Source organism: Esox lucius, chromosome 15 (genome assembly GCF_011004845.1).
Source record: "Esox lucius isolate fEsoLuc1 chromosome 15, fEsoLuc1.pri, whole genome shotgun sequence".
NCBI lineage: Eukaryota > Metazoa > Chordata > Actinopteri > Esociformes > Esocidae > Esox > Esox lucius.
Genome location: NC_047583.1, coordinates 23,635,858 through 23,648,403, shown reverse-complemented (window position 1 = coordinate 23,648,403; position 12,546 = coordinate 23,635,858). Strand labels below are relative to the sequence as shown.

Sequence of the window (12,546 nt, the reverse complement as noted above, 5' to 3'; positions counted from 1 at the left end):
ACAGGACTTGACTTACCATTGTGCAATTTTAAGTTTGGTTTAAGCGACAGTACTGTTGTTCTGTAATGAATACTGTAAGGAGTTTGGATCTGTTCCGAAGGACACTTGGGTTGGAGGATGGGGCAGATATCCGTCCATGTGGGGATCTGTCCCGGTCCCCTGTCACCACTGCAGACAGGCAGCCGGCAGGGCCCTGTCCCGGATCAGGTCTGGCTGCTGGGCTCGACATGGACCCACGCCTCTTCTCCTGTAGCAACCAGACGCTGTGCTGGGCTCTTATCTTTTAATGGCTGTCAGAGCAGAGCAGGACGAGGCTCAACACATTCTCCATACCAACACCACCTTCTCTTCACCAAGAGGAGTGGAGTGTCAAACTGCAATCTCTACCTAGTATATAATCCTCTCCCCTATTCCTCAATGTTCTGGAACTCCTGGTTGACCTTCATCCAAGTGGTGTGTGTGTGTGTGTGTGTGTGTGTGTGTGTGTGTGTGTGTGTGTGTGTGTGTGTGTGTGTGTGTGTGTGTGTGTGTGTGTGTGTGTGTGTGTGTGTGTGTGTGTGTGTGTGTGTGTGTGTGTGTGTGTGTGTGTGTGTGTGTGTGTGTGTGTGTGTGTGTGTGTGTGTGTGTGTGTGTGTGTGTGTGTGTGTGTGTGTGTGTGTGTGTGTACCTTTTGCCGATCTCCACGAGAACCGTCAGTTTTAGGAGTTTGGTTGTTAGAATTGATATTCCTTTTTGGTTGCATTAGGACTGTGTAAAGTTTAGGCATAAATATTATTTTGGTTCCATACTTATGTGTTTGTACGTACCGTGTGATGTGGCCTAGTGAGCTTGATTCTGCTCACTTTACTGTAGGGATGAATCACTGTCACTTCTGTGTTACAAAAGCACCTTTACATAGCTATTTAAATAGACACCAAAGTTGATTGCCTAGAAAGAAAGTATTTATTTTACTTTTTCTTAACTTTAATAACGTGACCCTAATGCCTGGCCCCACACCTTGACATAATTAAGCAACACACGGCCCTGCCACACCGTTCGTCCGCCCAGGTCCAGGAATATGGTGACCTCTTCTCACCACGACTCTGGCCAATATGTCTGTGTGTCGTCTCACCCAACACTCCCTATTATCATTTAGTAATGAATTGGTGTGGTGTACGCCCAAAATGCCCTTTTCGTAGGCATGACAAAATGCCTGGATGAGTGCCTAGATATAGCTCTTAGCCATGGTGTATTTACCACAGATCCCAAAGGTGCCGTATTGCATTTATAAACCGGTTACCAACCGAATTAGCAGCGTAGAAAATGTCATACTTGTGGTAAATGCTGGCTTATCATATGGTTTCTAAACAAACTGGGTGGATGGCGTTATTGCGGAGAGCACCCCGGACCCTGTGGTGTGGTTGGAATAAAGCTGTGTCTGTGTCTGACGTGGCCTCCTACTGTACTCCAGTCTATTCTTACTACAGACCACTTTGCATGTTGAGACAAGGGGTCGCGGGAAGCACAAATGTTCCACCCCGGCTCTCGTTCTGTCTTTCTTTCTCTCACTCTGTATAGTCCTCTACCTCCAGTTCCTGCTGGTTGTAAATGAGCCCTTGGAGGCGTCCAGTGTGTGGATTTAAATGTAGATTTCTGTGGCACTGGTGGCTCTCTGTCACCCAAATTGATGAAGCAGATTTATGACGGCTGCTGGGCACAACAAATTAAGTTGACAGTGATGTATGGGGGGGCTAACGCCACTGTGATCCTAGCCTCACACCGAGGACACTATCACACACACACACACACACTCACTCTCTTGTTAAGATCTGTTAGGCAGACACATAATGAAATCCCACATGCTGATTTCTTTTTTTTTATTTCCCAGCCCCTTCACTCAATTTCTCTTTCTCCTTTTCTTTTCCTTTCCTTCAATCTCCAGACTCATCCGACCACCAGTAAACTGCCCTTGAAGGACGCCTTTACGTTCGATGACTACAGGTTGGTGTGTGTCGGCCCCCGGTTGTGGGTGGGTGTGTGTGTTAAGACAGAATGTGGAACAACTGCCGGCATCCAGGATGGCCTGTTAAAACAGAGCGTTTGTTCTCATTGTTCTTTCATTAGAGCCAAATTATCTTTAAGGGAATAATTTATTGCGTCCTCCTTTTATCTTACCAATGTGTTGAGTGTGATGCAAGCCTTCACTCCCACTGGGCAACGTGCTCTGAGACCAAAGATGCAGGGGCGCTGTGCGCCAAGGTTTTCTGGGAGAACCTCATTTACCATTTAGTCCAGTTTAAAATGTTTAGAATGTTCAGGATACAATCTAGTAATAGAACAACCTAGTGACCAATAGAACAACCTAGTGACCAATAGAACAACCTAGTGACCAATAGAACAACCTAGTGGCCAATAGAACAACCTAGTGGCCAATAGAACAACCTAGTGACCAATAGAACAACCTAGTGACCAATAGAACAACCTTCAGACCAATATAAAAAACAATTCTTCTCCTAACCAGATTTTGACCCTCCTTAGTTTGTCTACTTTTTAGTCACTGAATATTAAGGACATTATAATAAGGTTTTTATGTATTTTCGACCCATTTTATTTCCCATCTCAAAGCACAAAGCTAAATCAAACTCACCGTAATTTGGGTGAATTGCTGTGCAATCATTTTAGCAAACTTCTAGAACTACAGCTAACTAGCTACAGTGTTAAGGACTAGAAAGGGGTGAAAATACAGCTGTCTACAATGGGCCGTATGGACTGATGATTGGCACCTGTGCAATCGGCCATTTATAACCCCACATCAAGTGGCTTTATGCAGCTAATGTTAATCATTAATTCAACTAATGGCTACCAGTGACATTACCAAGTGATGTGATGTAGGAGCACACGGGTCCTGTGGTATGGTATCTGCAAGTTTCTCCTCCGTTATTACAATAGTGTTTCTCATTTTGCATTGTAGGTTGAGTGGGTCCATGTCAAATACTTTTCTTCACTAGGCACGTGTTGAAGTTGAAGCCAGAATGTAGAATTATTTGTAAGCGTCATTATTTCTGAATGTCTGGTGTGTTTGGTTCCAGATAAGGGAGGGCCTGTGTGTGTATGCAGGTGTAGTGGGTAAATCCCCACAATGACATGGACACGCAGTGACAAGAGGCCCATGAATGCACATGATTGTATGCCGAGGGGAAACGGGAAAAACATCTTAATGGCAATGTTACTTTCCTTAGTCTGTGACTAACATTTACGTCTCATCATTTTTAATTAACAAAAATCGAAATGCATTCAGTCGCAGTTATCCTCCAAGCTCTATTTTCATCTTGTCATTCTTTGGGGAAAAGGGCTGTTGACAGGTATTTTTCGTTAACGAAATTAACACTGGTGCTTCCTGAAACCTTTTGTAAGTTGAATGATTGTCCATACAACAAAGCATTAACTAACACCTCCAGGTGAAATGCATCATGGGTAAGTCCTTGAAGTTCTGATTAACTGACTTAAGTGTTGATCCCTGTAGGTGGGCGGTTTCCTCAGTGATGACGCGTCAGAACCAGATCCCCACGGAGGATGGTAGCCGTGTCACCCTCGCCCTCATCCCTCTGTGGGACATGTGTAACCATACCAACGGCCTGGTGAGTACTCAACGGTTGTGAATACCTATGGATTGAACGTATTGTCCATGGCTTAAACATGCCTGTTACATGGCTGTAATGCTACTGCACGCTATTGGTTAGTTGACAAGGGAGTCTCATTCCCGTCCTGTAAATATTTACTGTCCTCATCTCACAAAGATTATATAACCGCCAAAGTTTGTTGTCCTGTTCCAGATAAATGCCTCCCGTCCTGTGTGCATCTCCACTTGGGGGGAAAAGTGATGTATTAGGGGTCTGAGTGGTAACAGTGAGATCCCTTTTAATAAAAAAAAGGGATCTCATTTAAATCTTAATAATGTTTTGTTAAGTAACTTCAAGTGAAATAATTAAGAAAGAATAAACTGTGTTTTCAACCCTCGAACTACATTGAGATGATTAGCTAAATAGCAAGGCTACCTGTTTAGTGCTGTTGCATCTTCTCATTTTAACTTGATGATGTTAAGATGACAACTAGTTTCAGTAGCCAGATATCTCCTAATTACCACACTGAGGTTCTAACGTGAACTTAGTTCCGTGCCTCTTTGATGTTGTGATTGGACCATAACTACAAGCTGCACGCGGGAATTAATTATGATTTTCTTATTGTTTTAACAGAAATTGGATTACGAAAATGCCCATTTGAACATCTGTGAAATTTTTCACATCTCTAATATGTGTGTGAAGTCCACTTTTCAGTGGCAACTCTACAAAATAGTACTAATACCAGTAAACCAATTTAAACCCTTGTTTCAGTCACGTTTTCCATTAGAGAAAGTACAAACAGCAGCTTGAGGGGGAGATTGCCGTCCAACAAACTATTATCAGATAAAATATATATTTAATGTATAAAATAATATACAAAAGTTGAATTATTCCTGTAGTGAACGTTCCTCTTCACGGTTGACCCTGTCCCGTCCGGACACTATTTGAATTCCACTCCCATTCCTGAAAGAATCCCGCAGGGCCCGGTAGGCCAATTCCTGTGTCAACCTCCTGCTGTCAAAAGGTTTCAATTATTCCTGTAAAATAATGCTTTAAGAAGTTTTCAAATCGTAACGTTTTCATCAAAAGATCAACCCACAAACAATGTCAAGACGTGCTGCAGAGAATGGTCGTTTTGAAGGAAACTCCACTGTTGAATGTGTTCTTCAGTTGATTACGCTAATCTCATGGGCTCTTCTTTATCGCAATCATTTGGCTTTGATTGTGTTCAGTGGCTGATTGGAACAGAGCAATAATTTTGCCTACTTGCATATGCATGTAAACTGCATTTACGCCCCTAAAATGAGATTTCAGTTGTGAATGCCCGATACGTATACAAAGCGAGTCATTAAAACCGCATAATAAAATGTCTTCCTGTGTATTCCCTTGGCTTTAGTTTAATAAAAATGGGTTACAACTTCCTCTGACACATTTCCTAATTTTATTGCTCTTCAACCTCAGTTCCTGCATTGTGACTCACTGGTGAGAGATGTGTGGGTTTATTAAATTTCCTTAATTTCAGACAATTTGTAAACCCCACACTAACTCAGAATCTGCGGATGCGATTTATTGTTATACTCCTGATTGTTCATAACATCCTTGTATGTTAAATATATACTTTTTCTATTGTTTTGGCATTAGCTTATTGTTTTCTCAGTCACTAGAGATTGTTACTGAAGGAATGGATGTACAACTGATGTACAACTCTGTAAATACCTAGAGGGGAAAAAGATACATTTAAAAAATGCTATGTATGATTGCATTTTTAAATGCTATGTACGTATGTAAACGGGCCGTAAATTGTGTTGTCAGTCAGATGGTGAAGGAGCTCAGAATTGAATGTGCAGCATTGAAAACAACCAAAAACATTGTACATGCACTTTGTGTTAAATTTAAACCAGCCCACAACAAACCCTGATGAGCTTTTCCAACTGTCACTAACCCGTCAGTTAGTTTCAATGACTGGTTGCTGTGTGTCAGATCACCACAGGTTACAACCTGGAGGACGACCGGTGTGAGTGTGTGGCCCTGCAGGACTACAAAGAGAACCAACAGGTAAGGCTGTGTTCATCACCTCGATCACTGTCGTATTCTGCCATGTTTGGTTGTTAAACAAACTCGATAAGCTGCTGGACAAAGCGATTTATACGTAACTTCCTCCTAATGTCCCATTTCCAGTTATGACCTTATTCTAGCGCAACTCCCAACATGCTTGGGAGAGTTGAAGATCGGGGCTTGCGTCTTTTAACACCGCTTGCTCATCCAGGGAATTTGCAGAATCCTTGCGTCATTGATTTTATGACCGCGGTTTCGCTTTCAGGTGCCCAGTTCATCTGAATAAATACCTGAATTGCGATGGAGAAGCTGTTTCTTGGCCGGTCTCCATTTCCTTAGCCCCGTCTGTGGGATGACCGTCACACCAAATGCTGTAGGTGTGTCCTTTTATCGTCCCAGACGCATTATCACTTACGATTGACAGGCCCTGACTGACAGGCCCATGTCCAGTGGTATAATGTCTAGACCTCCGCTTTGACGTCAGGTCTTCCATTATCCTGTCTCCCGAATAGGCCGTCGTCAAAACTAGTACACTACCATGTGTCATAGGTTCCCTTTTTGGACACTGACCCAACCTGAGCTTACGGGGACACTAACCACTAAGCTACATTCCCTGCTAAGCTTTATCAATCCCCCATCTCCTCTCCCTGGCTTGGTTGTGCTATCTGTAGATGTGGAGGTGATGTATTGCAGCCATATGTCAGTGATGCAGTGTGGCCACTCTCCCCTTAGGTCTGGACTGATACCAGAATGGTAATTGGGGGAGGTTAATTCCCTGCGTTCCTCCCATCTATATAAACTCACCCATCCAGCTTTACTGGAACCTTCCAGAGTAAGGAGAGGGAACCCCGTTCCAGGGCACCACCTCTGCCCGACTGAGCCGCTCGATCAGTGACTGACTAAATCATTTCAGGACTAGCGTGGCCTTGTACGCTCGGCCTACAGGTTGAGTTGGTCAGGCGCAACTCCTGCCGCTGTTTTTTCTTGGACCCGTGCGTTTTGGTTTTCCGACGACCGTTTTATGCGGTGCATGTTCGTGGAGGCGAGGAACCACCGAGCGGCTGTCGCAGTGTCCTGAACATCCCTGTTTCATTTTGGCCCTCTCTCCGTCTCAGATCTACATCTTCTATGGGACGCGTTCCAACGCAGAGTTTGTCATCCACAACGGCTTCTTCTTTCCGGAGAATGCCCACGACAGGGTCAAGATTAAGCTGGGCGTCTCCAAGAGCGAGCGGCTGTACGCCATGAAGGCTGAGGTGTTGGCCCGCGCCGGCATCCCCTCGTAAGCAGAGAAATTCTCACACACACACAGACACACACACACACACACACACACACACACACACAGAGCACTCACTGAATGAGATGAAAACGGAGGTACTGGCCCCCGTTGGCATCCTGGGGGAGGGAGGGGAGAAAAGCAGTGGAGCGAGGGAGAAAGAAATATATTCTATCTCTCCATTATGTCAGAGACAGAGGTAATTTCAGGAGGGCAATATTTTCCTGCATTTCAGTGAATTGATCAATGTGACAATCTGCAGGACATGGCTGACATTATTACACTGGAAACGCATTATTGAGCCTTGTTCTAGTCTAGCAGAATTCCTATTCAATTACCCCCCCCCCCCCCCCTCCAATCGCTACAACTGTAGGGAGTCCAGTAGAGGACAGTTTACTCTTAAAACAAAGCCTACACTGGGAGACCATCTCAAATGACACTAATCCAGGGAGACCTCTTCAGGATCGCTGTCTATAACATTTATAGTGGAGCACATTTGACCAGAGTTTCATGTGGCGTACTGCTCCTTTCATCTTCTCTCCTTCATGTGTTTGAGAAGCCGACAGACAGATGGACGGACAGACAGGCCGAGAGGCGTCAGGCAGACAGGGAGCGCGCCGTTGTCTCTGTGTGCCTTTGAACACCATACATCACTATATCTGTCAGGGAAACAACACAGCCCCAAACAGCAGCAACACAACAGGCCATCTGTAATCTCATTTTGATTTAGAATGCTCCATCAATAAGACATTAAAAGGCCCCTTATTAAAATGACAGGGAGGGAAGGCTGCATAATGTAAGGGTAATGGTAAAATGATTAAGCTTCATGGTGATGGGAGTGTCAGCGTAGGGGGATAGAATGGTGTTTGTGTTTGTGCATGCGCAGCGGAGGTAGAATGCTTCCCTTCTTGTTCAAATGACACAGTGCTGAAACATTTATCCTGGGTGGATATCAAATTAGTAGTAAGTATGAAGAAACAGTTTTTCTGCTTGGCTGGAATAAAAGGCCGCGCCTACATCAGCCCACCAGGCCTTAGGTCCCGGCTGCGCCGGGGATATCCTGTGGTAATGACTGATGTTGTAATGGATGTAGTGGCCATTGATGATGCCTCGGAGGGGGCACCAGATCTTTCACTTTCCTCGTCTGGTAACCACAACTGTTAAACTGACTGAGGTCTGGAGTTAGTCATGGGGGACTGGTTGCAATTCATTCCTACTATACAATACCTGCCATTTCACTTCACACGATTAACCCAATGTTGTGTACTGGTATAGTTTTTGAAGTCGTATGTGTGCAAGGGGGAATTGGAGAAGTTACTGTGACTGTATGGTGGTCGGGGGTTCACTGTTGCTACTTCCTTGTTCATCTGTCCCCGTCTTCAGGTCCAGTATATTTGCCCTGCACTGCAGCAATCCTCCAATCTCTGCCCAGCTACTAGCCTTCCTCAGAGTCTTCTGCATGACTGAGGGTAAGAGACACACACACACACACACAATAGCCTAAATGAATCAATTCCCACCCAGCCTCAAGACCAGTCTCATGCTGAAGGCAGGACACCTGATGTCACTAAGACACTAGTTGTGATAATTCGTCTAGGCCTAGGTATATCCCCAGGCTTGATTCAGGATGGTGGCTCTGCAGAAACAGGGTTGGTTGGGCCTGTGTAAGGCAGACCAGGCTTCACGTGTAATAACTGTAATTAGACTGAAGAAGGTTTCTAGTGTCTGTTTCATTAAACCTTAAGAATGGATCACTGTTGGCGTGAAGACTACTTTCAGTTCCATTGAACATTGTCTAACTGTGATGTTCAAGGTTTCACCTTTTCATCTGACTGAACTACATTTGTGTCTTTATTTGCTGTTGTAACCTGTTTTGCTGTACATTCCTGTCTGTATTGACCAGGAATGGGTGGTCCTAACAATCCTATCGGTCCTGGCATTTAAGTTAACCATCTTTTTCTTATGGACAGAGGAGCTGAAGGACTACCTGGTAGGGGAGCATGCCATCAATAAGATCTTCACCCTGGGGAACACAGAATTCCCGGTCAGCTGGGACAATGAGATCAAACTGTGGACCTTCCTGGAGACCAGGGCTGCCCTACTGCTGAAGACCTACAAAACCAGCTCCCAGGTCTGTGCGGAAACGGCCAGGCCTCTGACACGTTGTCTGATTTCTTGTTATTGTTATTTCCTGGATGTTAATCCTTTCCGTCACTGTCTCCCAATCCCTTCTGCCCAATGTCCCTCGACCTCCCTCCGTCTTTCAGGATGACCAGGGTGCTTTGGAGAAGCCCGACCTCTCCCTCCATTCCCGCACTGCCATCCAGCTGCGCCTGGCTGAGAAGCAGATCCTGGAGCGGGTGGTTGCCAGCGGCAAGGCCAAACGTTTGCACTTCCAGCAGCAGCGGGAAGAGGGAGCGCCGCTGCCCCGTTACGAGGAGAGCGACATCGCCATGCTGGAGAATGCTGAGGCGGATGCCAAACTGCCCTTGATTCTGAGAAAACTAGAGGAGGAAGAGGAGGATGAGGAGGGAGATCAAGCCGCTGTGGAGCAGGTCTTGGCCCAGGTACAGCAGCTGGGGCGAGCGGACGGAGCCAGGGAACTAGCCCCCCTCATAGTCAACGGGGATAGCGGGAAGGTGGTGGTTAACGGGAATGGCCTAGACGCTAGCCCAGTCCTGGAGGCTGATGGGGACGCTAGCCTGATTCAGGGAGCTGATGTTGTGGATGTTGCTATCCCAGCAACCACCCCGGAACAGGGAGGCCCAGTGGAGAACGGAGGAGGTAAAGGTAGTGCTTCTCTCAAGGACTTCATGGCAGAACGAACTGAAGGCGAGCCCAAAGTAAAGAGTGACTAGACGGAGTCATTATCATCTAGCTGGCCCTTATTGCAGAGGAGAAGCACCAGTCAGCCAGCCAGCCAAGGCACCCTGTTGCTATTTATTTATTTTTGTCTCTCCTAAGTGACTCACAGAAATAAAGGAACCAAGAATAAAGAAAACTAAACCGAATTTGATAATAAAAAATAAAATAGCAGAACTTTTCGCTGTCCGTTCGCTGGTATGTCCCTTCCATGGCTTTGCTAGTCCTACCATCTTACGGCTGCAGACTGCACAGTGACAGTCTGTGTCTCTCCTATCGGCCTTCAACCTGAGCAGTAAAACTTTGACATTTTTATGGCTTTTCTGAGTTTCTAATAGTGCTTCACTGGTTTACATTGAGTTCACTGACATACGCGCTGTGAGTTAATGGTAGGGTGTAACCCAGGCAGGGGACGGTGCTGGTTTCAGGTCCACTACACCAGTGTGGACAGCAAGAAACAAGATTGAATTTAGTTGAATGTTCCCTCCAGCAAGCCGCCATCTCGTCCTAACCCTATGCCCCTTACCTCTCGGACTCTGTTACATCTGTCTCAGTATACGCTTGCTATCATTTCACTCTACAATCCTTTTCTCTGGTGTGTGGATTTTTTTTTTTTGTTCTTCTGTTTTTTTTTTGCGACCATCACCGCACTGCACTTCCTGGTTTCATTCACTAGCATTTTAAATAAAACTGAAGGAAACTGCCGACACCAAATGCCGAACAAATGTCCTGTGCACTTCTGGGAACAATCAGTAATTTTATTTCTACACAGAGTATAATGTACCCTTTTAAATATGATTGAAGGTTAGGATATGTGCATTTGAGTGACTTGAGATGACTTAAAGCAGGTGGTTTGGTAAATTTTTTTGAGAAGTGTGAATAATGTAAAAGTTTAAAATGTTAAACTTTATTATGAATGTATCTCAGCTCCCAGAGTTGCAGTTGAGTCATCCAAGGATGTGTTGCCGCTGTAATGAAGAATGAATAATGCTAGTCCATATTATGCGAAAGCCATATGTTCCAATGGAGGTGAGTTCAAACCTCTTCATCGGCAAGACAAGACAAGTTTTGATTCACACAAAGGACTACTCATTTCACTTAGATTATGGTTTTGTTGTTGGACAGCCTTAAACAAACCAATCTTGTTTTTGTTTTCCCTCCGTTAATCGTCTTTCTACCACAAAAGAAACAAGACAAAACATTGGTAATGCAATCTCTGATCAAGGCGCTAATTCTCAAGGTAACTCTTTCTCTATGATGTCGGATATGTATTTTCAGCCTACTTTTGTTTTGTATTAACATTTCACGGCAGCAAAACATGATGAAAAGAATCTGTAGCTAGCTCTCTGTTGGAAGCCTTTGTCAAATAAGCCCTTATAGCTCCAGTTCCGTAGCTGTTATTTCATCCGTTAGCACAGGTTCATGTCAGGACAGGGAGGTAGCGAACTCGGAACTGTAGTGTCTATCACCTTTTCCTCCATGTAAATACGCCACATGATCGATGGGAAATATGACGGGCCATTTTGCGAGACAATGCACCAGCAGGATGTGTTACATGTATACTACGGTGTTAGCTAACGCTGCTTCTTAGAATCCATCTGTTGATGCTGTTAATGACCTCAAAATGAAGCGCATTTCGGAGCCTATTCAAATGTATAATGTAACTAATGGGGCTAGTCTGTACCTTTCTTGCTGCTGAGGTACAACCATGTTGTTTTCTGCTGCAAATGTTGCATTGTTATATTGTCAGTGTCAACATTTTTGGTTTGATTTGAGTTCTTGATTTACTCATCATAGACTACTGCTACAGATCTACTATCTTCATTTGCCCAAACTTAGGCTGCCGAGAATATAGATGAGCTTTGTGATTGACATAAATCTACTGACCTCACACTGAACACATGTTATTAATGCATGAAACAGTATTGCAGTTTTCATGTAGCCTAACTTTGGCCATCTAATTGCTTAACCACCGATCGCATGATCAGACTATACGTTACAAATGACGTGGCTACAGGATTATTTGGCAGCAACAACACTGGTCAAATGAAGATCTTAAACCTGTACTTGTCACTTGTACCATTCTGTACTAGTCTACATCTGCTGCTTTTCTAAAGACTGTTTATAGTTACTGTATATTTAGAGAATTTATCAATGGCTTGAAACGGTTACACTATCCAAGCAGTTCACAGCACTTTGTTGTATCCACCCACAGTGGAGTACCTTTATCAGCTCACCTTTTAGCCTGGGCCCACGTCTGTTTGTGCTTTTGTCATCTCAACCGCCGTAATTGTCTAGGAGCCGGCATAAGGCCACAAACAGACTGGTACTCAGGCTACTCTGTAGCCTGGTCTCGGATCTGGAATAGCGGTGGTCGAGCTAACTCCTCTGACATTGCTAGTTGGTGGTCATCTTTGATTTGAGTGTTCTGTGACGATAAGTGTAAGCACAGTAACAACTGATGATTCTTCCTCCTTCGTGTACACGTCAACAGTAACGCCAACTCAGGCTGCTCCCATTTTGTCATTCCGACAGATACTCACCTTACCTTTAGCATAAATACAATGTAAGTACAACAGATAATTCCGATCTGGGATCAGTCCACTTTAGCGTATGCTGCAGTTTGGGTTGAGTTCTTCCTGTGTAAGAGACGGGAGATTGAAGTGCATATGAGCACTTAGGACAAAACAGACCTAAAACTGTCCACATGGAAACACCATAGATTATTAAAGTTCCTCTTATTTCACACCA

General features: G+C 44.5%; 1 protein-coding gene across 1 annotated transcript in view; it reads left to right on the top strand.

The window, feature by feature from the left end:
- The window catches only part of setd3 (SET domain containing 3, actin histidine methyltransferase), a 26,527-nt gene extending 13,981 nt beyond the window's left edge, over positions 1 to 12,546 (top strand). The window contains exons 7-13 of the mRNA XM_010894834.4: positions 1,922 to 1,980; positions 3,503 to 3,617; positions 5,580 to 5,654; positions 6,770 to 6,936; positions 8,317 to 8,402; positions 8,904 to 9,064; positions 9,201 to 12,546. Of these exons, the coding sequence (XP_010893136.1) occupies positions 1,922 to 1,980; positions 3,503 to 3,617; positions 5,580 to 5,654; positions 6,770 to 6,936; positions 8,317 to 8,402; positions 8,904 to 9,064; positions 9,201 to 9,791 (1,254 nt within the window). The 3' untranslated portion in view covers positions 9,792 to 12,546. The remainder of the gene's footprint in view (positions 1 to 1,921; positions 1,981 to 3,502; positions 3,618 to 5,579; positions 5,655 to 6,769; positions 6,937 to 8,316; positions 8,403 to 8,903; positions 9,065 to 9,200) is intronic.